We start from the raw sequence: 22570 nt of genomic DNA, 5'->3' as shown, positions 1-22570 counted from the left end.
AATGATCTGTACATGTAGGACCTTTCATTCCTTATGAAATAAACCAGATTCTCTCTTCATTGTCATGAATTGACATTTGCCAGTTAAAGACTGCTGTGTTTTTGTCAGGTTTAAATCTTCCCATAAAAATGCCTAAATCTATTAATGTATAGAAGTAGTTTTATGTTAAGGCTAGGACAACTTATACTAAAATTCATTTTAAGCACATTAAAACTGGCATGACATGCCACCATGCAAGTAAACAAGCTTTATGATGTATTTCAGTAACCAAAAATACAAACCCCAATTCCAGTGAAGTTGGGACACTGTAAAACGTAAATAAAACAATACAATGACTTGCAAATCCTTTTTGATCCATATTTGATTGAATGCACCACAAAGACAAGATATTTAATGTTCAAACTGATCAACTTTGTTTTTTGTAAATATTCACTCCTTTTCACAGGGGTAGTTTTACCACTGTGTTACATCACCTTTCCTTTTAACAACCCTTAATAAGCATTTGGGAACTGAGGACACTAATTGTTGAAGTTTTGTAGGTGGAATTCTTTCCCATTCTTGCTTGATATGTGACTTCAGTTGCTCAACAGTCTGGGGTATGCGTCATCGTATTTTGTGCTTCATAATGTGCCACACATTTTCAATGGAAGACAGGTCTGGACTGCAGGCAGGCCAGTCTAGGACCTGCACTCTTTTACTATGAAGCCACGCTGTTGTAACACATGCAGAATGCGGCTTGGCAGTGTCTTGTTGAAATAAGTAAAAAGACGTCGCTTTGGCAGCATATTTTTTTGCTCCAAAACCTGGATGTACTTTTCAGCAGTAATGGTGCCTTCACAGATGTGCAAGTTACCCATGGGCACCAACACACCCCCATACCATCACGGATGCTGGCTTTTGAACTTTGTGCTGATAACAATCTGGATGGTCCTTTTCCTCTTTAGCCCATAGGACATGACGTCCATGATTTCGAAAAACAATTTGAAATGTGGACTTGTCAGACCACAGCACACTTTTTTTTCTCAGAAATATTTTTATTAACTTTTTGAACAAAGAAACAGATACCAAAATGTGAATGACAGGCATCTAACATTGACAAGAGGTCTATTCCATTCAGGAAGAGTAAACCTGTCTGGGTACAGTGAAAAGGGAAATGCAAAGAACACACCCCAGACTATGAGCCCGTACGCTAGCCAATCAAGGATGGCCCGAGGAGACATAAAATCCTCTCCCTAACTTGTTTGCTCCATAAAAGGCCCCCACACCATTAAAAACCTCTCTTTTGATTTGCGAGCTGAGTAGTATATTTTTTCCAAAGCTAAACAGGCCATGATATCTCGCAACCATTGGGTATGGGTGGGCGGAGCAGCATCTACCCACCTCAGCAATATTGCACGCCTGGCCAAAATCGAGGCAAAAGACAGAATTCGGCGTTTTCCTGGGGACAGGCGCTCAACATTATCACCTGTAGTGCAATCAGAGGGTCGGGTTCTATGTCCGCTCCAACCATTAGGGATAGAGTTTGGAAGACTTCCCCTCCAGTATTTCTCCAAACTGGGACATGACCAAAACATATGGACATAGGTGTAGCCTCCTCTCTCCTGCACCTGTCGCAGCACGGGTCTACGTCAGGGTAGTAGCGCGCCAGTCGAGATTTGGATATGTGGGACCTGTGCACAACTTTGAACTGCAACAGGCAATGACAGGCACAGAGAGAGATTGTGTGAATCAGCTTAACAATTATGTCCCACGCGTAGGCTGACAAGGTAAGATTCAGATCCCGTTCCCATGTGCTTTTAACAGTATTAAGTGGGGCCTGCCTTATACCAAACAGCTTATCGTAGATAATGGAAACCAGACCCTTGCATAATGGTTGTAGATTGAGAAGAGCCTGGTGTCTATGAAGAGGTCTCTAAAACGCTCGATACCCAGTCCCCACCATTCCTAGAACGTTGGATCCAATAAGGAGGGTTGAAAAAGATGATTGGCGGAGATGGGACTCGAGGGGCAAAACTCAAGAAAACCAAAGTGCCTTCTGAACTGAGCCCACACTTTCAACGTGTGACCGACCACTGGATTATCTGTGAATTTATATGGTGCGAAAGGGAGTGGGGAGCCGAGAAGTGCTGGAGGGAAGAATTTTTAGCCGAGCCTAATTCCATTGCCACCCACGGAGGACGGTCGGATCGACTATGAAAGTATGACCAAAAGGTGAGGCAGCGAATAGTGGCCGCCCAGTAGTATAGGCGAAAGTTAGGTAGCGCCATACCCCCCTCAGCCTTGGACTTCTGAAGGTGAACTTTGCTGAGCCTGGGGCGCTTGCCCTTCCAAATATAAGACGATATAATAGAATCTAATGTATCAAAGTATAATTTGGGGATGAAGGTTGGTACTGATTGAAAGATATATAGGAATTTAGGAAGAACATTCATTTTGATAGAATGAATTCGCCCAATCAAGGAGGTAGAAAGGGGTGACCACTGAGCCAAGCTGTGTTTTGTGTGATTGAACAAGGTGAGAAGGTTTTCCTTGAAAAGGTTCTTATGCCTCCTCGTAACTGTGATACCAAGGTATGTGAATTTATCCTCCACAGTCCTAAAAGGAAAATTGGAATAGTCTGATACCGACATCCCCTTGTTGACAGGAAAAAGCTCAGATTTATTTAAGTTTAATTTATATCCTGAGAACTGGCTAAAATCATTCAACAGGGACAGCATGGCGGGTAGGGAGGTATCCGGACGCGAGATAAAGCTCAAAAGGTCATCTGCATATAGAGCCACTTTGTGCTCCGTACCATTCCTCCAGATGCCATGAATATTTTCGCAGCTGCGGATTGCTATCGCCAGTGGTTCAATGGCCAGGTCAAACATTAGGGGGCTTAGAGGGCATCCTTGCCGTGTTCCCCGATGGAGATTGAAAGGCTGCGACAACTGAGAGTTGGTAAAGACAATGGCAGTGGGGCTTAGGTACAGTAATTTAATCCAAGTGATCAGATTCGGGCCGAAGCCAAATTTACTTAAGACCCCAAATAAATATGGCCACTCTATTCGATCGATTGCTTTCTCCGCATCTAGAGAGAGGACACATTCAGGAATCTCACCCGGGGGGAGATACAGAATATCGAGTAAACGACGTATATTAAAATAGGAATATCGATTTTTAATGAAGCCCGTTTGGTCTTCAGATATGACCGATGGTAAGACACTCTCCAATCCCCACAGCACACTTTGCATCAGTCCATCTCAGATAAGCTCAGGCCCAGAGAAGTCGGCGGTGTTTCTGGGTGTTGTTGATATATGGCTTTCGCTTTGCATGGTAGAGTTTTAACTTGCATTTGTAGATGTTGCGATGAACTGTGTTAGCTGACAATGGTTTTCTGAAGTGTTCCTGAGCCCATGTGGTAATGTCCTTTACAGAATGATGTCTGTTTTTAATGCAGTGCCGCCTGAGGGATCGAAGGTCATGAGCATTCAGTGTAGGTTTATGGCCTTGTTGCTTACGTGCAGAGATTTCTCTGGATTCTCCGAGTCTTTTGATGGTATAGATACTGTAGATGATGAAATACCTAAATTCCTCGCAACTGAACGTTGAAAAACATTGTTCTTAAACTGTTTGATTACTTGATCACACAGTTGTTGACAAAGTGGTGAACCACGCCCCATCTTTGCTTGTGAATGTCTGAGCCTTTTGGGATGCTCCTTTTATACCCAATCATGATGCTCACCTGTTTCCAATAAACTTGTTCACCTGTGGAATGTTCCAGCATTCTTCAACTTTCCCTGTCTTTTGTTGCCCCTGACCCAGGTCTTTTGGAACGTGTTACAGACATCAAATTGAAAATGAGTGAATATTTACAAAAAACAAAGTTGATCAGTTTGAACATTAATTATCTTGTCTTTGTGGTGTATTCAATTAAATATGGGTCAAAAAGGATTTGCAAGTTATTGTATTCTGTTATTTACAGTTTACACAATGTCCCAACTTCACTGGAATTGGGGCTTGTACAAAAATATAGTTCCCAAGGTGCTTATTATATAACATTAAGACATATTATCCACTACAAATACATAACATGAGTGATCCATCCTCAGTACACAGAGCCCTACCTGCTGAGTGGAGGTGGAAGCAGTGCGGCCGGTTTTATTGGACTGAGAAGTTTTGGACTGGAAGATGGATGAATAAAAGACAATGAGGGCCTCTATGATGCGGGCCTGGTGCGGGTAATCAACCAGAGAGGACAGGGATATGGTGGCCCCCGATGGACGGGGACGCATCAGGGAGGGTCCAAACACAATACCCAAGTTGCTGGGACTCATCTTGTTATCCTCCTCCCGCTCTGCAATCCTGGAAGGAGGAAGACAGTGGAACAAAGGCCAGGGGTGAATGTGTACACCTAAGAAAATTAAAGAGAACTCAAAGCCTTTTCATTGTTCTGATGCTTTGTTTTAAATTGCTGACCTGCGAAGGTGTCGAATGATGTAACGCATTGTAGCGATGTTAGCTTTGGGCAGCTCCTTAAGAAGCTCCTTCAGCTTGTCCACCATCACCAGGATCTCTGGGTCAGTGTCTGGGCCCAGATCTTCCAGCTCTGGTCCCCTGCCCACCACTGGGTTGGTACCACTTGACTTTGCCTCTCCTTCACTCTGCAGACTCTCCTTGGCCAGACCCATCAGACTGTTGTACAGGCGGAATGGCATGATGGGCTCTGGCAGCTGGATGCAAAAGGTACAAGACCAACTGTATTAGAAAGGCTGATTAAGCTTGAACACACAACCTGAAAGTAGGGTGGAACAAGAGTTTTTTTAAATGACAGAGCATTTTATTAATCATATTTAACCAGATTATTAAAACTGGGAATAATAAAAACACACAAATTAACTGAACCTATCATATATTGTAGTTCAGGTGACTGCCAGGACCAACATGTTTTCTGGTAAAAACAAATGCAATTTAAAACCCTCGCTTTTAAAAACTTTCATTTTCACAATAATTTGTACACTTCAAAAAAATCTGAACCGTCAAAAAAAAAAAAAATACTACTAATTAATTACTTTCAGTCTCTTGGTCCCCAATGTTTCTTAGAGACAAATAAAATAGTATGTACACAAAAGACAAAAATCACCAAATAAGTCAAACAAAATCTGACATACTGCTATGGATGTTGATGTAATAACATTTTGACAGTGTTGCATTAGACTAAATCTTGAATACATGGAAGATAAACCACTTTAATAACATTTCATTCCCAGATTCCCATTGGCTTGGCCCATAAGCAACTTCAGCGCACTGTGTTTCGCTCCTGCATGTGCCCGCACCCATGTACCTGTCTGAGGTAAAGCTTGAGGACATTGCTAATGTCATGTGGTGAACACTGAGACAGCTCTACCAGCTCCTTGCCATTCTCGAAGGCCTGACAGAGTTTCTCAACACGAGTCTTCACTCCGTTTACTCTGTAGATGCCCTGCAAAGATGAAGCAGTGGTTTAGACTACTTCTCAGCAGCTAAGGGCAAAGATTCAACCAGTCAGCACTTTAATAAATGCACATTCTCACCTTCATCTTGAGAGCTCGTCTTTCTATCTCAGAGATGCACTTGGTGATGATGAAGGGGATGCCGTCACTGGCACAGCTAGCTACCTGAGAGAATTCCCTGCCAAACAGCTGCAGACGGCCCTGCAGCTTTTTATGGCCACACTGGATGGCCAGAGTCTCCAGGCAGCGCTTATGACACGCCAGGAAACACTGAGGGTGGAGAAGCAAGCGGTTATCTAACAAGACTTGTTTAATGATGGTTAGGAGCTGCACTTTTGTATTCTAGGGCACTTTTTAAAAATAAGGAAGTGATTCTTAAAAGGCATGATTAAGAATTCACCTCTTCACACTCAGCCCCCTGGAAGTAAACATAGCTGTCGCACTCGCGACACTTTGCAGGAGTCCGTAGTTTTCTCAGTCGGTGGGTCAGAGCTGCTTTAGACAGGCCGATGTTGCGAAAAGGTCTGGTGGACACCACCACGTCAGGGTCCATACCGTTAATATCTGGAGAAAAAGACACCAACCATGCATACTCCCGAACACTTGCTAAATTGATAGCCAACTTGTAAGTAAATACCCACATTAAAGTGTACAACATCTAAGTCTTACTTGGAGTTTCAAATGAGGCTACATTCCCATCTTTCTCATCTGCATCCTCGTTGGACGACATTGTTCCAGTGGATGATGTCCGAGCAATTTTACTGATGTCACCTACAACAAATATACTTTTATTTTTGCCGCAGACATACCATGTGCTTTTAAGAAGATTTCAACTGAGAAAAAGCCAATTCAATTCTTCTTTAGCATTATTTATAAATGAGATATTCCAGTATATACGTTACTGTGAATGTTTCTTGCTCACTTGTGCTGGCAGTGGGAGACTCTAAGCCTCCATCTCCTCCAACGCTGTCGTCGCTGACTGTTGAACCCCATGATTTGTGGCCCTGCCCTGGGGACAGCAAAGGAACAAGAATATGGCAATATTCAATATAAAAACAATGAGTTCTTTGGTTAAATACAACCACATTTTTAATTTTCTGACCCATTTTGTTCCAGGATATCATAAAACATTTTAGATTAGTAAAAAAAAAAAAAAAATCAGCACATTGAGATGAATACACTTCACACAAAATCTCAGATATCTCAATAACAGTTAAAACCACTAACTAGCCCAGAAACAATTACAGCACTTACTCTTGCGCTGAGCCTCTGTGTCTCTGTTGTCTCCAGCTGTTGTATCCACATTGGTTGTAGGACTGTCTATGTGGCTCACTGGCTCCGTGTTAAAACTGTCATTCCTTGGTCTGTGACCATGGCTGCAACAATGTGGAATTTTTAAGATGGTGAATATATTTAAAAGTAGTGTTTGTTAGTTGTTTAGTTTTACTTACATCATCTAAAGGAATAGTTCAACATTTTGGAAAATATGCTTACTTGCTGAGAGTTAGATGAGAGGATTGATACAATTAATGTCCCTACTGGGAAATATGAAGCATTATTTAGCTTAGAATAAATTCTTGAAACAGGGGATAACAGCTAGCCTAGCTCTGTCCAAGGTAACCCGTAAACTGTACCAGCACCACCCATGTTCACATATTAATACATTATATCCAAGCTGGGCACAGGGACTTCCTGTAGCTCTATCTTTGCAAGGTTGCCAAACAACCAACAGAGAAACCCCTGAAACATGCAAGCAGATTTTGTGTCCTTTGGACAAGCTAGACTAGCTGCTTCCTCGTTTCCAGTCTTTGTGCTAAGCTAAGCTAACCAGCTCTTGGCTTTAGTTACAAATTGAGTGTACAGTAATGACAGTGGCATCAGTGGTCTCACCTAAGACTTTTTTCACAGCAGACATTTTGAGTTGTCACAGTAGAAAAAGCACAGGTGTAGCCAACAACATTAATGATGTTCCACTAAACACTGCCACTCAGCAAGCATGCACAATACTATGATCTCAGAAATGGTTCACATAAATGGAATGCAGCTACAGAGTATTATCAGTTACACCAGTGCTTTTACTCCATGTCAAATGTTTGCTGTGAAAATGGTTGTCTGTTCTCAAGCAACAAGCATCCAGATGTCAATCTTTTCCTTAAGGCTACAGTTGAATACCTAGAAAATCGTGGCTCTGACAAACTTACTGTGACGATGAGCTGGAGGGAGAGTAGGCCTCAAATGTGTAGTGAACATTCGGCTGCTCTGGTAGCTGCAGGTCTCGCACATGGGCGGCATACTGCTGGCCTGGGTCATACAGCTTACTGCTCTCACACAGAGTCTGGTAGTGGACGGGCAAGGCTACTGTCTGCATGTGCATGAGCTGGTAGTAGGAGATGGTCGCCTGGTGTTGAAACATCAAGCAGAAGTGTTACTGAAATTCAGCAGCTGACACTATCCTGACACAACAGTGTGGTTTGGGGTTTCATGTATGTATGTTTGAGATTCCTCTGACCGAGCGGAGAGTCTGGTCACTCTGTTTGATGAGATCCTGCAGCTGTCTTAGTGCTGTGACCTTTGTGTGCTCCAGCTCCAGCTGCTGCGTGGTGGCATCTGCTATACATGTCCGGTAAGTGGCCTCTGCTTCATCTGCCTGCACACACGAACTTAATTACTTAATTTACTTCAGTTGTTCTATTTTATTTTCCCTTTTTAATTTGTCAGACTAGTACAGATAAATTAACTGTTGATTGAGACATCGTAGCAACCAGATAGACAATTTCCACCTCACATACAATAACCATGGACTCCTGATGAAATGGCTTAACATGTACATCACTTTCATTTTTCCTTCTGCAGCAATAAAGCTCTGAAACAACAGAGAGGGCAATAAAATAAAGTTGTTGATAAGAACCTTGTTGCGAGCCTCTTCCTCTAATCGTTTCTTCTTCTCCACAGACTTTGCTGTGGATCCTCCTCCCTCTTCCTCAGCTCGGCAGGCTGCTATTTTGGCCTTGTCATACTCCTCGCAGCGGACTATGTAGGCTTGTTTGGCCTTCCGCAAATTCACCTCACACTCCATCTAAACAAACATAAAATCAGTTTTGGTTTGTTCCATTTCTTACTCTTACCTCAAAATAAAAACAAACAGTCTGCTGCTATGTTTTGGTGATCGTAATATTCTGACCCTCTCATGTATGTAGCTGTGGAGGACAAAAATATAGAGAAACCTCTGAATCTAATGTAGCCCAGTATAACAGCACCTTTAACTATGACCTCAATAACAAACATATAATTGAATTTATACATCTATGACAATTTCACCAAAAACGGAAACATTTTGAACTTCTTAAACACAGATTTAAGCCAGAAGTGTTGCATTGAATTGCATACAACTGTACAGGTGTACCTAATAAAGTGGGCAGTGAATGTATAAAGAATAAGATATTGTACCAGTTTTCTCTTAGCTCGAATCCACAGCTCCTTGATGTCCTTCCGTCTCTTTTCATGCTCCTGCTTGCGTTGCATCAAAGGCTGCATAGACAAGCAAACTGACAGATCAAACAATGTGCACAGAAATACTCCAGTACTAACAGATATTGTGTGACTAATCTCAGTAAAGTTGACCTGGATGAAGGTCTGGTTATGCAGGGTGGCACTGGCCTGCTGCAGCCCCACACTCTGTTCCTGGTCCTGCTCCAGAGCCAGAGAGTAGATGGAGAAGAGAGGCATGTAGGGCTGGATGGAGGGAGCACAACACAATTATGAACAATGAAAAGGTTTTATAGTCAACAAAAACAGAGCAACAAATGTCATGTTGATTTACATTTATTTCTAGCTTTTAACATTCAGTATCACAGTTCACCAGTGAGAGATAATGGTAAAAAAAAAAAAAAGTTTGAAAATAAAAAGATGTTTACATGTGTTATGCTGTGTTTGCAGGATTGGTATAATCTCTGGAGGCCTTTGGAGAACTCAGCCTCTGGTAACAGAAGAAAACTGCCATTTAACAACCGAAACTTTTTAAAGTCACAAATATAATTCATTGATCTATTAATGATTAACAGATTTGCTTATATAATCCAAATACACTAAACACCAGTCACAAGTCAAAGGCCAAATTTGTCATATTGCTTTCCCCCCCCCCCCCAAAATAAAATCATAAATACATTTTCATTTGTTCAATCACTACCTACCCAGTGAAGTTCTCTTCTCCACATAGCTAATCAAGTCCTTCAGGTACTTGGAAATGGTTTTGGCATAGAGCAGAGCGGAGTCCACCCCCCCTTCACTGTGCTGAAGGATCACATCCACTTCCTCAACTCGGCCTACACATCAATGCACAAGCACAGGTCACTGCACAAACTATTACTAAGGCAACAAACTTTTGTTGATTACAATTAATGGGAGGTGAACGTTTGCATCTATGAAGATCTAGCCCTCAAGTGATCTTCTCCGGCATCCTGCATTTTATTTTGGTGATTGTTGTAATTTAGCTCTCTTTAATAAATGACTACTGAAGGTTTTCTGAGTTTCTGTAGCTGGCACCCATCAGCTGTCACTCTTCCTGTTTAAGATATCAGCGCACCACAGTGTTTATTTCAGCAGGGGGAGACCTACTAGACATCAAGGGTGTGCATCAACAAATGGAACGGTTTTCATTAGTTGATTAAATATTTAAATTGCTACATTCTAAATGGACAACTGAAAGGACACAGACATATGAAAATATCATTAAACATCTGCATTTTCACCAGAATGTTTACATAAGATACAAAATGAGAGTGAATGGAAGGACAGAGGTGAAGAAGCGTCACAAATAGCAGCTGTGATGGATTGAAAGAAGTCAACGAAAGATGAGGGAGTGAATGGCAGACTGACTGCCTACCCATGTCTTGCAGGTTGCTCCTGAACTGCCCGCTGTCTGCTCCCTGGCCTGTCGCAGTGTACAAATTCTCCATCGACTACACAGCACAAAGAGGATTCATTAGTGATAAACTCAGATCAAGGCTCATCATCAACTCAGACATTTAGTTTTCTACATCCAGTACAAATCAATGTGTGACATTTAATCAGGGTGTACAACTTTCACAGTGCAGCTGATGAACTCTGTATTATGTGTTAAGATAATCCTACTATTTTTAAACCTGGCTTTGTGATAAACATTGACTCACCCTGCTCTTCTCAGTGGGCAGCAGGGAGAGCAGAGTACTGCTGTCCACCTCTCCCATCAGCAGCTCAGACACACTAAGGAGAAGCAGATTAATTGTACATGTGATATGTCAGAATTGAGTCTTTTCACCAATAATCATATGCGACAATCTGCCGACAGGGGGCATGTAGAGTTGGTTTTTAAAATGAAAGAAAAAAGAGGAAGAGGGCCTTGTAGGAAACCTTAACAGGAAGACTGAAAACAGTTTTATCCAAGTTACCTTTGTCTACAAGGTTTGACCTATCTTTACACTGCACATCACAGTTATTTTATTTTTCCACATATTCCTCTTCACTCCAGAAGAATCCTTATGACCTCTCTTTTATTCAACTTGTCGGCTAAAATAATGTCAAAACAAAAAAAGCTCGCTCCATTTTGGTGTTTTTCAGTTCATAACAGAAAAGGAGTCAGACAGAGGAGAAATGGGGAAACAGATTTGTCAGGCAGATTTCAACGGTCTCTGCCAGCTCACTTCCTCCTGAAGCTGTGACAGATGTCTAAACCCTGAAATGGCACCAACAAACATGTGACAAACTGGGGGTGTCATTTACTCTAATTACACAAAATCTGATTCAAGTCTCTATTTGGAGATTACATTTAACTTTCAAGATATTACTTTAAAAAAAATTGGTAAAAAAAATTTGGAAAAACATTTGATGATTTCAGAGTTGCTACATTTATTTTAGTTGGCCTCAGTTCCTCTCAAGTATCAAGTGAACACACGTCATGATCTATCATCTCCCTAGTCTACATCAATCTGTTCATGCAACAGCCAGGTAGTGAACAACAGTTTAAAGTTTTGGTTTTGTGTCATAAGGTGGAAGAAAAACCACTTCCTGTTTTCAGCAGTGCCTCATGCAAATGTGTCACCATCACCGCACCTCTCTCTCTCTCTCTCTCTCTCTCATTCCCAACAATAGAGTACTTTGTATGTATCAACACACATGACCTGATTGTTCAAATATATTACCCGTTTTACAGACAGGGCACAGATGAAAACCCAACATTGTCTTAGTAAGGTGTCGGGCCACCACATGCCACCAGAACAGCTTCAGTGCACCTTAGCATTGGCTATCCAAATCTCAGGGCTTTACTGGAGGGGTGAACACCATTCTTCCAAAAGATATTCCTCATGTAGTGTTTTGATAATGGTGGTAGTAGAGAAGCTGACTAACATGTCAGTCCAAAATCTCCCCTAGGTGTTCAACTGAGTTGAGATGTGGTGACTGTAAAGGTCATAGCATATGATTCACATAGTTTCTCATCAAACAATTCAGTGACTGTAGATGGTGGTGCTGTCATCCTGGAAGAAACCACTCATTTATTCATGTTTTCTTTTCATTTGTCACCATCTGTAGTTCTATCCTCACTAGCTCCTACATTACTGGCACTCTAATACAGACTGTGAAAACAGTAACTATACCAAACAACAGTAGTAATTACCATAGGGTAATTATGGGATGACCAGGTTATGATTTTAAACTAGGACACACTTACTTGCTGCTAAAAGCAACTGCAATGGTTTCAATTGCCTTCTCAAAGTCCTTTTTATCTGCCTCGTTAGAAGCCTCATAGTGGAAACCTGAAAAACATAACCAGGCAGGTGTTCAGGTTTCAGTTGTGGTTGGGAATACACTGTTGACCAAATTTCACATTGGTTATATCACACCATTACACCTGCAGTTGGCAGTTTATTAAGTCTACCAGTCTAATCCAACAGCCCTGCAATAAATCCTCCTTGAGTTTGTGTTTAGTTTCACAGAGGTGTTGATTCAACTGTATGGTCATATATATTGTTGAACTGTATTATACAGAGGTGTTTGTTACCCTCATTTATATTATTAGGGTGGACAAAACTATAGAAACACCCATTAAACATGATGCAATACAAACGGCAACATGAACCACAACGTCCAAAATGTTCACACAATTGAATCAACACCTCACTGAAACAGTTTAAACACAAACTAAACATCCTTCATGATAGAGGATTCACTGCAGGACTGTTGGATTAGACTCCTTAGTTTTAGCTAGGGGTACCTAATAAGTTGACAATTCATTTTAAGTACAGTGTACCAAAGCGTGGTTTCTGTGATCAGTAACTACGACAGATTAAACGTCACGTTTAAACATAAGTGTTGATAACATTACAAAACATATATATTCCTCATGTACTTTTAAAAAACAGCCGTTTTCTTTTTCTTAAACTACGTGTTCTCCATTCCGACTGACCTTTGACCTTGGATATAAGATTGCCAGCAGCAGTGAGGATCTCCACCGTGTTGAGCAGAGGGTAGGTATTGATGACCTGACGCAGCACCCGCAGGACCTCCCCCAAACATTCATGGGCCAAGGGCCGCCGATTTTCCTTTTTTCCTGCATGGGATGAGGGACCAAGGAGAAGAGTTAGTTGCACAGTAGGGACCACACCAAACATCCACTGGTTTTGGGCGTTTTACACCTTAAATGAGGCCTTTATGGTAACTCAGTTCTAGTACAGATCTTTGTGACTGTTTTGCAACTTGTTTCACATCTAATACAACCACCAGTTTAGTTGTCTTTACTTCATGTGTCAAAGTTATGTCATGATAGCACAGTAAAATAGTGGTGAACTGGGACCGCTATGAAATCACTCCTTCATGGTGCCTTTGTAGCTCTGGCATCTGAAGTTTAAGTTCAGCCAGCAAAAAAAAAACAAAACAAAAAAAAAACAGCAGCTTGGTGTCATGAATGCATCAGTAATGATGAGCTCAGTCCATGCTAGCAAATGCATCACAACATTGGACCAAAAATAACACTCATTAAAGGTTTGCTTAGGTGAATTGTGTGTCTCCATTAAAACAGTTTTGACATTTTAGGAAAAACATCAAGTCCCTGCAAGTCAGTGTTTCTGTGGATGAGACAGACAGTCATAATGCTGACAGTTAGGACAGCAATAATGAGAAAACAAACAAGTCAGTGTGTCAACGGTTGGAGCACAGTGTCATCTTCTCAGCTTTGATGTCACTGGTGACACATCTACAGCCTGCATCCTTACTTTCTCCTCACACCCGAACACACAGACTGTTTTTGTTAACTTGTAGTTGTCCAATGTTGCAACCTTACACTCCTCTGTATATCCTTTTCTAATCAAGGCCACTCACTCACGGAGGAGGCCAGAGGGCAGCCGGTCCGCCGCCCTCCCGTAGTCTGTCTGAAAATGTGCGTCAGTGTCAGTCAGTAAGAACAGACTGACCCGAACACTGTGCCAGAGAGAATGTGGTTCTCTCAGGTTAGAAACCAATTCCGGTGCTGTGCTCAATCTGCTTTCTGTGGTTTTATGAACACAGTATGATTGTAAAGAAATACAGTGAGACCTAAAGGGCAGTGGGGGCTCTAGATGAAGGCAATCTCTGGACAGCAGCAGGGAGGAGACCAAAGCTTTGATTGTGCTGCTGATTAAAAAGAGGCAGCACCACGTCCCTGCGATGCACCCAGCCTGTCAGAGGAGGAAGTGTGGACGAGGCCTCTCTGTCACAGGCTATCCATCATGGTTTCCTGTTTAGAAAGCTCACTGTGGGTGGAGAACATGACAGCACAGAGCCAGATAACACCAGCCAAAAAGGCACAAACAAAACTGTTTCCTCTGAACCACAGAAATTCCCTAAAAAAAAAAACCAAAAAAAACAAAAAAGCCTTTTCACTGGAGAAAATAATTTGAAGTAAGAACCTTTTAGCAGGAAGATTCAAGTCTAAAGTAGTAGTATTTACTCCATGAAGAAAAGTACAGGCATTTTGAAATTTTAGGCCGTGTTGCACAGCGTAGAAGGAGAAAAAGGTGCGTGTGCACAAGGTTACAATAAACAAGAAACTGGCTTCCTGCTGGAGTCAAAAGTGCGGTTGAGTCTGTGAGTGCAGCGGAAACACAGCCCTTCATTTGGAGAGAGGAGGCTCAGAGGCACTTGTTAGCTTGCTTGTGCAGGGTTGTTCTGACCAAAAACAGCATTATTCAGTCTGCAGACTAACAATACAAATTCAAACGTACTCGACACAAAACAATGACACTGAACAGAAACAATGACATACTGAGAAAGATGAAAATCATAACTGGCTGCACATGCACAGAGAGCTGTTTTGTCTCCATGTTGGTGAAAACGAGCATTATTCATGTCACAGGTGGAGATCATTCTGAGTTCAACCAAATCAACCCACAAAGCACGTCTTCAGACATGTCCCTGTAAGCTGTAATTTGACAAAAATACACAAGCCCCACAAGACAGGAGCGGCACTCAGTGACGGCTGAAAGTGTAAATATTTGGGACCTAAATCTGTGACTGTTTATGAAGTGTGTGGACAAGGCTTTAAAATAAACAACTTTACCTTCAGCCAGCACCACATCCTTCAGTTTCTCCACAGCTTCAGCAAAGCGCGCCACGTCCCGCAGCAGGGCTGGGATGTCCTCCACCTCAATGGCTGTGCCCTCTGGAGTCTCAGATGGAGGGGTCGGGGTCAAGGCCCCTTTCCCCTGGCCTTTAGTAAACACCCAGGACTGCAGCGGGAATCCTGAGGAGACAAAGAGCCCATCCCTCAGCAAACTCGCATTTAACCTCAAGATAAGCACAGAAAATTAACTGACAACAATTTTAACAATTCATTAATTGTTTAGGATATTTCTCAAGCAAAAATGACAAACATTATTCAGGTCCACATTCATAAAAGGGGTAATTGGACATTTTGGAAAAATATAATTAATCACTTTCTGGTGAAAAATTAGATGAAGACTGATACCAGTCTTGTGTCTGTCCATCATCTGGTTAGCTTAGCTTAGCATTAAGACTGGTGATTTCATGCCAAGAAATAACTTAGCCCATATCCCCTACCATTAAATGGCACATTACCATTTTTACACTTTGGTGTTTGTAAAGATTAAGCAAAGGGGATGTAAACCTGAGCTTCAATGATAAATGCTACTACACAAGTAACCCCAGCGAGAGGGGTTACATACGGAGTATGTGGGACCTATGGATACTTTGAAACCCAACATCTAGACTAACATCGAAACAACTAGTAGCTCAGTGCTCTAACATCTGCAAGAAGCACCTGTTATCACAACTGGGAGATTGATGGAGTACAACACAAATGCTACAGCAAGGGGGGGCCAGGATGACAGGTCAGTGGGGAGATATCATCACCCCCACAATCAGAGATTGGGTACCAAACCCCAATAACAAGCCCAGATGAGCTTAATTCAAGAGCAGCTGACCTGAGATTGAACATCACAAGCAAGATGGGCACCAGAAACCTCCATGGCCGTTACCAAGACTAAGTGAAGTGCCTTCTGAAAGTCTACTAGAGGATGTGAATGCAGCACTAAGAGCAATCCCTACTACGACCATCACTGAGACCAACAAAGCTCATATACACCACAGCAACCGTCATCCTTGAGATGCTTGGCTACAAGTTCAACAAAGACCATAAGGAGCAGTACTATTGTACTACCAGAAGGCAACATAGCAGATGTTGAGGGCAGCTACAAGTACCTTGGGATCCCGCAGGCAAATGGAAACCATGAAGAGGCCGGAAGGAAATCAGCAACCACCAAGTACCGAGAGTAAGGCAAGTCCTGAGAAGTCTGCTGAATGGAAAGAACAAAGTCTTACATCAAAAGAAGTGTGCACACGCATGCACACGGGCACACACACATTGACTGAATCCACCATCAACCTTCCTTTATTTCAATGTCAGTGGAAATCTTTCACTATACGTGCATGCTGACATCACACATCTGAATCATAACTTCATTTCTACTTTAAATGACAAGTCTTGGGATGATCTAGATTTTTATTACTGTCAGCAAACAAAAAAGTAGCAATGACTGGATACTATAAACAAGCAAGTGCTGTCAGTGTAGCTAATGCCTGGTATACAGCAGCTTCCTATGTGCCGTAAACGTTCAAAACACATCATTGGATGTGACGAACATGGGCACTCTGGTTTATTTTCAGTCAGTCCCACAGATTTTCTCCCAGGTGCTGTCACCTGGACACCAAATGTGTAGTAATCCAGAGCTGAAAAATCAGTAATCAAGTGCAGTATTTACTCCTGTTTGAGTAACATTTACTAGACACTACATTTCACAGCTGTTATGAGAAATTAATAATCACCTTTATTTATTTGGCCAAGCATGTTACACACACAAGGAATTTGTTTCTGGTACAGAACCAAGGCAGCCATCTACGGCGCCAACTCACACCGATGGCTCTAACCATCGGGGGGCAACTTGGGGGTTCAGCGTCTTGCCCAAGGACACTTCGACATGTGGACTGCAGTCACCATGAGTCAAACCACCAACCATCTGGTTGGGAGACGACTGCTCTACCCACTGAATCACATAAACAGATGAAGAAGGCTGTAGTGATAGATGCAGCGGTAGTGGTGGACAAACAGAAGAAGAAGGCCGTAGTGATAGATGTAGCAATCCCAAGCGATTGCAATATCAGGAAGAAGGAACACGAATAGCTAAGATACTGCACAGGACCCTCAAGCTCCCAGGCCTCTGGTAGAGGACCCAAGCTTGAAGGAAGGCATACAAGACCGCCCCAAAGTCGGGGGCAAGTGGGGAATTATATATATATATTAATAAACCACAATTAATTGTTTGGGTAATTTTAATGTAAAAAAGTCAAACATTCTCTTGCTCCAACTACTCATATGCAAGGTTTTCTGTTTTTCATTGTCATATCATGGTAAAGTGAACATTTTTGGTCAAAACGAGACTTTTAAAGATTAGACTAACATTCCATTTATCTATGCAATATTAGTTATTTGCAGCTACACTCCAAAGTACTATAATGGGATGGCATTTTGCATAGCTCATTCTTTGTCTTTAGGCTTCAAAATGTTCACAAATATTTCCGTCTCTTCCCTGAATGAGGTGAACATAAATGGTAACTATAACTTTGGTTTTATTGCAGCAGCTTACTAAACTTTAGGTAAGTCAAAAGTCTTTTGTACACTGTTTGCAGCCTTTCTCCAGATTTTTGCTCTCTGTTTCAGCTCACATGTGGATGTGGACAAGATTAAATTTAATCACACTGCACTGACACAACAAGGTGAACAAGTACTGATGCATCTGAACCAGACCTGCAGCACTGGCGTGCCTGCTCAGTGCAGTGGGTCTCTTCAGGGTGGCCACAGGAGACGGGCAGCCCACCCCCTGCATCACTGTCAGTTTACTGTGCTGGGTGCTGGGGGTGCCCGGAGAGGACATGGAGGGGTCCTGGAGGCTGGTGGAGGTTGGAGTGAACACTGAAGAGGAGGAAGATGATGAGGGGGAACAGGAGACGGTGATGTCGCCGGCATCTTTGCGAGGCTGCTCCTGGAGGATGGACAGCTGACAAAGGACAGGAAATGAGAAAAAGGTTAAGATGATCACATGATTTACTGTATGCTCCCCGGCTCGACACCACATCGACTTCAATGCAACTCTTCTTTGATTTTGCGGCCTTAATCACACAGCCAGTGTCGCTGTTGTTGGTAAACACACATGAAGACTTTCACAAGATCCTGTGTCGCGTTGTGCACTTCCTCACTCCAATCTGTGGATGGGTGTGGCAATACGAGCGGAGTGCAGAATAAAAGAAATACCATTTACTGTTTGGAATAAGAACAGTGACATTTTCAGAGGTGGAAATGATCTCATCTGCATATTAAACATACACAAACCTTTCCCAACATCATGGGAAAGGGTTTGTTACACCACAGTTAGTGCCTCATGGTTTTGGGGCTCGACAAGCACATCTCTGTCAAGACCAGTGAGTCCTACTCACTGCTAAGATGAGTTCAAATACGTCACAAGAAACAGAAAAGCATCCCTGTATATTTGTGCTGGACACATAAGATGGCATACATCTAGGCAAACATACCTGTTTGAGCCACACGTTTTGCTTGTTGGGCAGTATATCCAGTGTGTCCTTGCCTTTCAATTTGGCATTCTTAACTCTCTGACTCTTAGAGTAAGGGTTGTAGCTGCTTTTGCCATCGCGTTTCAGCATGCTCCTTCCTGCTACAGCTTTGTCCACATTCTAACTAAGCGTAAGACAACTTTTGAAACTGATCTGGCAAGAGCATTCATTCTCACACTCACACACACTGCAGCCTATCACTGGTTTTGTGGTAAAACCCCACACAAGATGTACTTCCTATGAGCTTGATATGAGTAAACGTGCAATCAGGTACACACACACACAATTATCTGAACATTTAGTGCCATGTCACTGAATGATAATGAACGTTTTCGGGTAGTTCCACACAGCCAGCCTAGTTTCTCATCCTGATCACACCAATCACAAGTCGTTAATGCTCAAAAAACGTGACAGCTATGGGTTGGTTTTCCACACACACAGTCAGCCCTGGTCCTGCGCCCGCTCTGCAGCCTGTCCTTGCCACCTGAAGGTCATCTGACACACCACACAGCAGATCACCAGTGTCACTGTCAGCAGAAACCAGAAGTGATGCGCTACTCACAGACGATGCGCCGCTCTGCGGCCCGGGGCTTCCTGCTCGACTCTTCTTCGAGATGGATGGCGTCTTGATCAGTTCCCGTTTCTTTCTGGTGAACATCTTCAGGGTGCCTTTGCCGTCCATCCTGACCTCTTTTAGTTTCTCGTACAGTCCCCCCACCCACCCCCCGAATCGCCACTTGGGTGCTCTGCCGTTCACGCTCAGCGGGAGCTCTGTTCCATTCAGGTTCACCTTCTGCCACAGTAAATGTTTGTCTGTCTTCCTTCTGCTGCTGTAGTACATCGAGCCGCGCAGGCTCAATAACAGAAAGACACAACTAACCGCAAACTGCCTGTGCTCTCCCGGCATCCGCTCAGCGCGCAGCTTACGTTCAGTTTCCTCAGGAGGAGGAGGAGCAACGCGTGAGGGGGAAATTATGCTTTTTCGCAAAGTTTTGGGATGTTGATTCTTTTCAAATGACACTCAAGAAACAGCGTCCTACAAGCTGGACTTTAGAAATATTCAAACTAAGTTGAAGTGAGCCCTGTGTCCTGGCGCAAACCAAACACCATTTACCTTGTTGAAATTCACAGTAATCAATCCACCACGACACACGTGTGGTTCAGCACCATGTGACCTTCAGCTTTTGATGGGAACCTTACACCTGCTTGTGCAACTGCTGCAGACACGGGCCAAAAATCGTGACAAATTCATCATGCAGCCAAAAACCTTCCAATACGGATACAATGATCTCAGGTAGAGAACAACCACAAGATGTTGGTGGATTGTTAGGTCACAGAATACTGCGCGGACCTCTGCTGTATTTTTAAAAATACTTCGTTTTTTATTGGAAGCAAAAGGCTTAATTTGAATTTATATGCAACTTTATTTACTGCTATGCTGAAGCTGAATGTTCAATTTTAAATATCGTTTAGGTTATAGCACTGAAACATTTGACTATACTCTGAGTTCTCCTCATTGAAATAACTAATTTATACTAATAAGTTGCCGATATTGGTCAATTTTAAACACCGAAGTGTCATAAATTTAAATGAAGTATTGCAAAAATAAATTAACCTTTTTTAAACTTCGAGAAGGTAAACTACCTAGATGTATATAAATGGGGTTTCTAAGTAAAATAAAAACATTTAAACATTTATAAATGCTATAAAGTCCATAATTACATTTCAACAACATGCCTTCAATCATGGTTAAATTTCACAATTAGATATGTATTTTAGTTGCCTAGAAAGATAAATATATTATGGTCTTCATTTGCTTTCTTGCTCAGTTCTTTCCCACATAAGAGTAAAGTGATTTAAAAGGTACAACAATAAATTTTAAATGAACTTCTAACTAATACTGGCTTTGAAATGATTAGTGCCTCACCAAACCTAATTTTAAACACCTGGACCCTGTGCACACTGTGGCCACTAGAGAGGAGCAGAACAATGAAAAATTGTTTGATGGCAGTGAAGCAAGAATTAACTGTTGGGAGGCCCCTAATCAGTTTGCCACCATGTTAGTTTGTGGTAACTTGATTACACAAATTTATTTAGAATTATGCACCCTCCAAGCACAACTTCATCTGATAAATTAACATTATTCAAACTATAGATTTTTACACAAACTCTCTATAAAAGATAAGGGCTCAAGATTAGGTGAAAACCCTCACATATCAGTTTATATTGTGCTTTAGTGATTCATATTATCAAACTGATTTGTAAAAAAAACAAAAACAAAAAACAAACAAACATCAAATTACAACAAAGTCATTACAGCAAAGTGAACCTGGGGTCTTTGCCCAGGTTCAGGGGCAAGTCTACTCACAGGTCACTTTACACATAACACTACTGTTACGTCCAACCTCTGTGTCACACTCTGCTTATAACATCATTGTCCATATCAAGTTATACTATGATGTCATGAATGATTAGCAATGGCCAAAGTTGCATTTATGTATGTGAAACCTGGCTTAATATAGACTTATAGACTTCTACTAATTTGTATGACTGAACAAGCTTGTTTAAAAATTTTTTAATTTCTTTATTAAAGAGCCATCAAAAAATTTCCTGAATGCCTTTGCTTAATTCCATAAAAACAGACTAATTGTTGATATGTTACATACAGTAGCTTTAACAACCAAGGGCAAACTGATTTAGTTTCACATATGGCTATTTAAATTATATTTTAAAAAAAAGCTGAAAAAGAAACATTCATCTGTGAAAGGCTGTAGAAACCTTGAACACAACAGTCTCCACCATCCTACAGCCACATCGTCACATAAAACTTCACAAAAACATGTAAAAATCATCCAGGTAACAGTTTCTTGGCGGAGTAAAATTGTTTCCATGTCCTCAGAGCGCTCCATTTTTAATCCTCATTGTGTCTAGAGTTCTGTCGCTGGTCCCCATTCAATGTCGTTTTCTTCATCCTCCTCCTCAGAGGAGGAGTTGCCGTGAATCTGTGTGCGCCTGAACTGAACTGCTTGGTGATGATGTGCCAGCCTATGGGACAGCAAAAGAGAAGGGTCAAAATTACTACACAGATGGGTGATAATCTGAAAACCAGAGGCCACCAAAGAACGCTTACACAATGAAGTGAGGGCCTTTCTTCTCCTCATGTGGTGGCTGTGGCTGTGTCTCTGCCTCACTAGCCTGGAACAGAGGACAAGAACCGGTTTTCTTCTTAATAACAAATGAGTCAGAACTCAAACACAATCATTCTTGATGATCTTAAGACCACATTGGAGATTCTGGACTCCTTTACTAGAAAAATCACTTATCCTTTCCAAAGCCAACAACTATTTTCCAAAACAGTATACCAGTATATTTTCCAGTCAGCCACACTGGTTTCAGTAAGAAGAGTTAATTTAGAGACTTACAACTGCTTATAAAGTAAACATTTATAAATCTTTATGTTTGAGACAAAGTTAGATTGTTCTTGCGTGGTAAGGCAAATTTGAATGCATCAGTCTTCCACAGCAGGTGTATTCAGAGGGTGTCAAGCAAGGGACAAAGAACTAAAAAGTATTTTAAAAAAGTTATTTTACTGTATGCTTTATATAAAGTACATAATAGCTGCACATTTTCATTGTTGATTAATCTGTAGATTATATTCTAACATAACTGATTATCCATGTGGCCTCTATAATGTAAGAAACTTGAGAAAATGTCCACTACAATTTCCTAAAGTGTAAATTTGCATATTTAAACCGACAAATTAAATCTGATTTTGAAAAACCCAAAGATATTCAGTTCACAATTGTAGAAGTCTAACATTTGACAAGCTAAAGCCGGGTAATGTTTGGCATTTTTGCTAGAAGAAAAGAAATTAATTAATTAAGGGCTCATTTTGTCAATTTACTGACTAATTGTTCCAATACAGTTGGAAGATGGCCTTAAATATAATA

The 22570-nt window shown here is 41.7% G+C and overlaps 2 protein-coding genes across 5 annotated transcripts in view; both read right to left on the bottom strand.

Annotated features, from left to right (window-relative positions):
• Positions 1-19841, bottom strand: part of arhgap45b (Rho GTPase activating protein 45b) — a 21068-nt gene extending 1227 nt beyond the window's left edge. The window contains exons 1-22 of one of the 2 annotated variants that reach the window (XM_020612246.1): positions 19183-19841; positions 17800-18049; positions 15037-15219; positions 12910-13053; positions 12175-12259; positions 10640-10712; positions 10354-10429; positions 9662-9793; positions 9386-9447; positions 9093-9203; positions 8919-8999; positions 8380-8547; positions 7981-8118; positions 7673-7869; positions 6726-6847; positions 6394-6480; positions 6141-6242; positions 5872-6035; positions 5553-5741; positions 5324-5461; positions 4459-4712; positions 4107-4344 (exon numbers count right to left, since the gene is read on the bottom strand). In XM_020612246.1, coding sequence (XP_020467902.1) covers positions 4107-4344; positions 4459-4712; positions 5324-5461; positions 5553-5741; positions 5872-6035; positions 6141-6242; positions 6394-6480; positions 6726-6847; positions 7673-7869; positions 7981-8118; positions 8380-8547; positions 8919-8999; positions 9093-9203; positions 9386-9447; positions 9662-9793; positions 10354-10429; positions 10640-10712; positions 12175-12259; positions 12910-13053; positions 15037-15219; positions 17800-18049; positions 19183-19527 — 3339 coding nt within the window. In that variant the 5' untranslated portion in view covers positions 19528-19841. Of the gene's footprint in view, positions 1-4106; positions 4345-4458; positions 4713-5323; positions 5462-5552; positions 5742-5871; positions 6036-6140; positions 6243-6393; positions 6481-6725; positions 6848-7672; positions 7870-7980; positions 8119-8379; positions 8548-8918; positions 9000-9092; positions 9204-9385; positions 9448-9661; positions 9794-10353; positions 10430-10639; positions 10713-12174; positions 12260-12909; positions 13054-15036; positions 15220-17799; positions 18050-18581; positions 18815-19182 lie in introns of those variants that run through there. The other variant, XM_020612247.1, reaches the window with a different exon arrangement.
• Positions 19842-20672: 831 nt separating this feature from the next.
• tjp3 (tight junction protein 3) overlaps positions 20673-22570 on the bottom strand; it is a 24708-nt gene continuing 22810 nt past the window's right edge. Inside the window, exons 27-28 of one of the 3 annotated variants that reach the window (XM_020612310.1) lie at positions 21751-21815; positions 20673-21665 (exon numbers count right to left, since the gene is read on the bottom strand). In XM_020612310.1, coding sequence (XP_020467966.1) covers positions 21548-21665; positions 21751-21815 — 183 coding nt within the window. In that variant the 3' untranslated portion in view covers positions 20673-21547. The remainder of the gene's footprint in view (positions 21666-21750; positions 21816-22570) is intronic. The other 2 variants (XM_020612309.1, XM_020612308.1) reach the window with 2 other exon arrangements.

This window comes from Monopterus albus, unplaced genomic scaffold (genome assembly GCF_001952655.1).
Source record: "Monopterus albus unplaced genomic scaffold, M_albus_1.0 scaffold122.1, whole genome shotgun sequence".
Classification (NCBI taxonomy): domain Eukaryota; kingdom Metazoa; phylum Chordata; class Actinopteri; order Synbranchiformes; family Synbranchidae; genus Monopterus; species Monopterus albus.
This window is presented reverse-complemented; position numbering and strand designations above follow the sequence as displayed.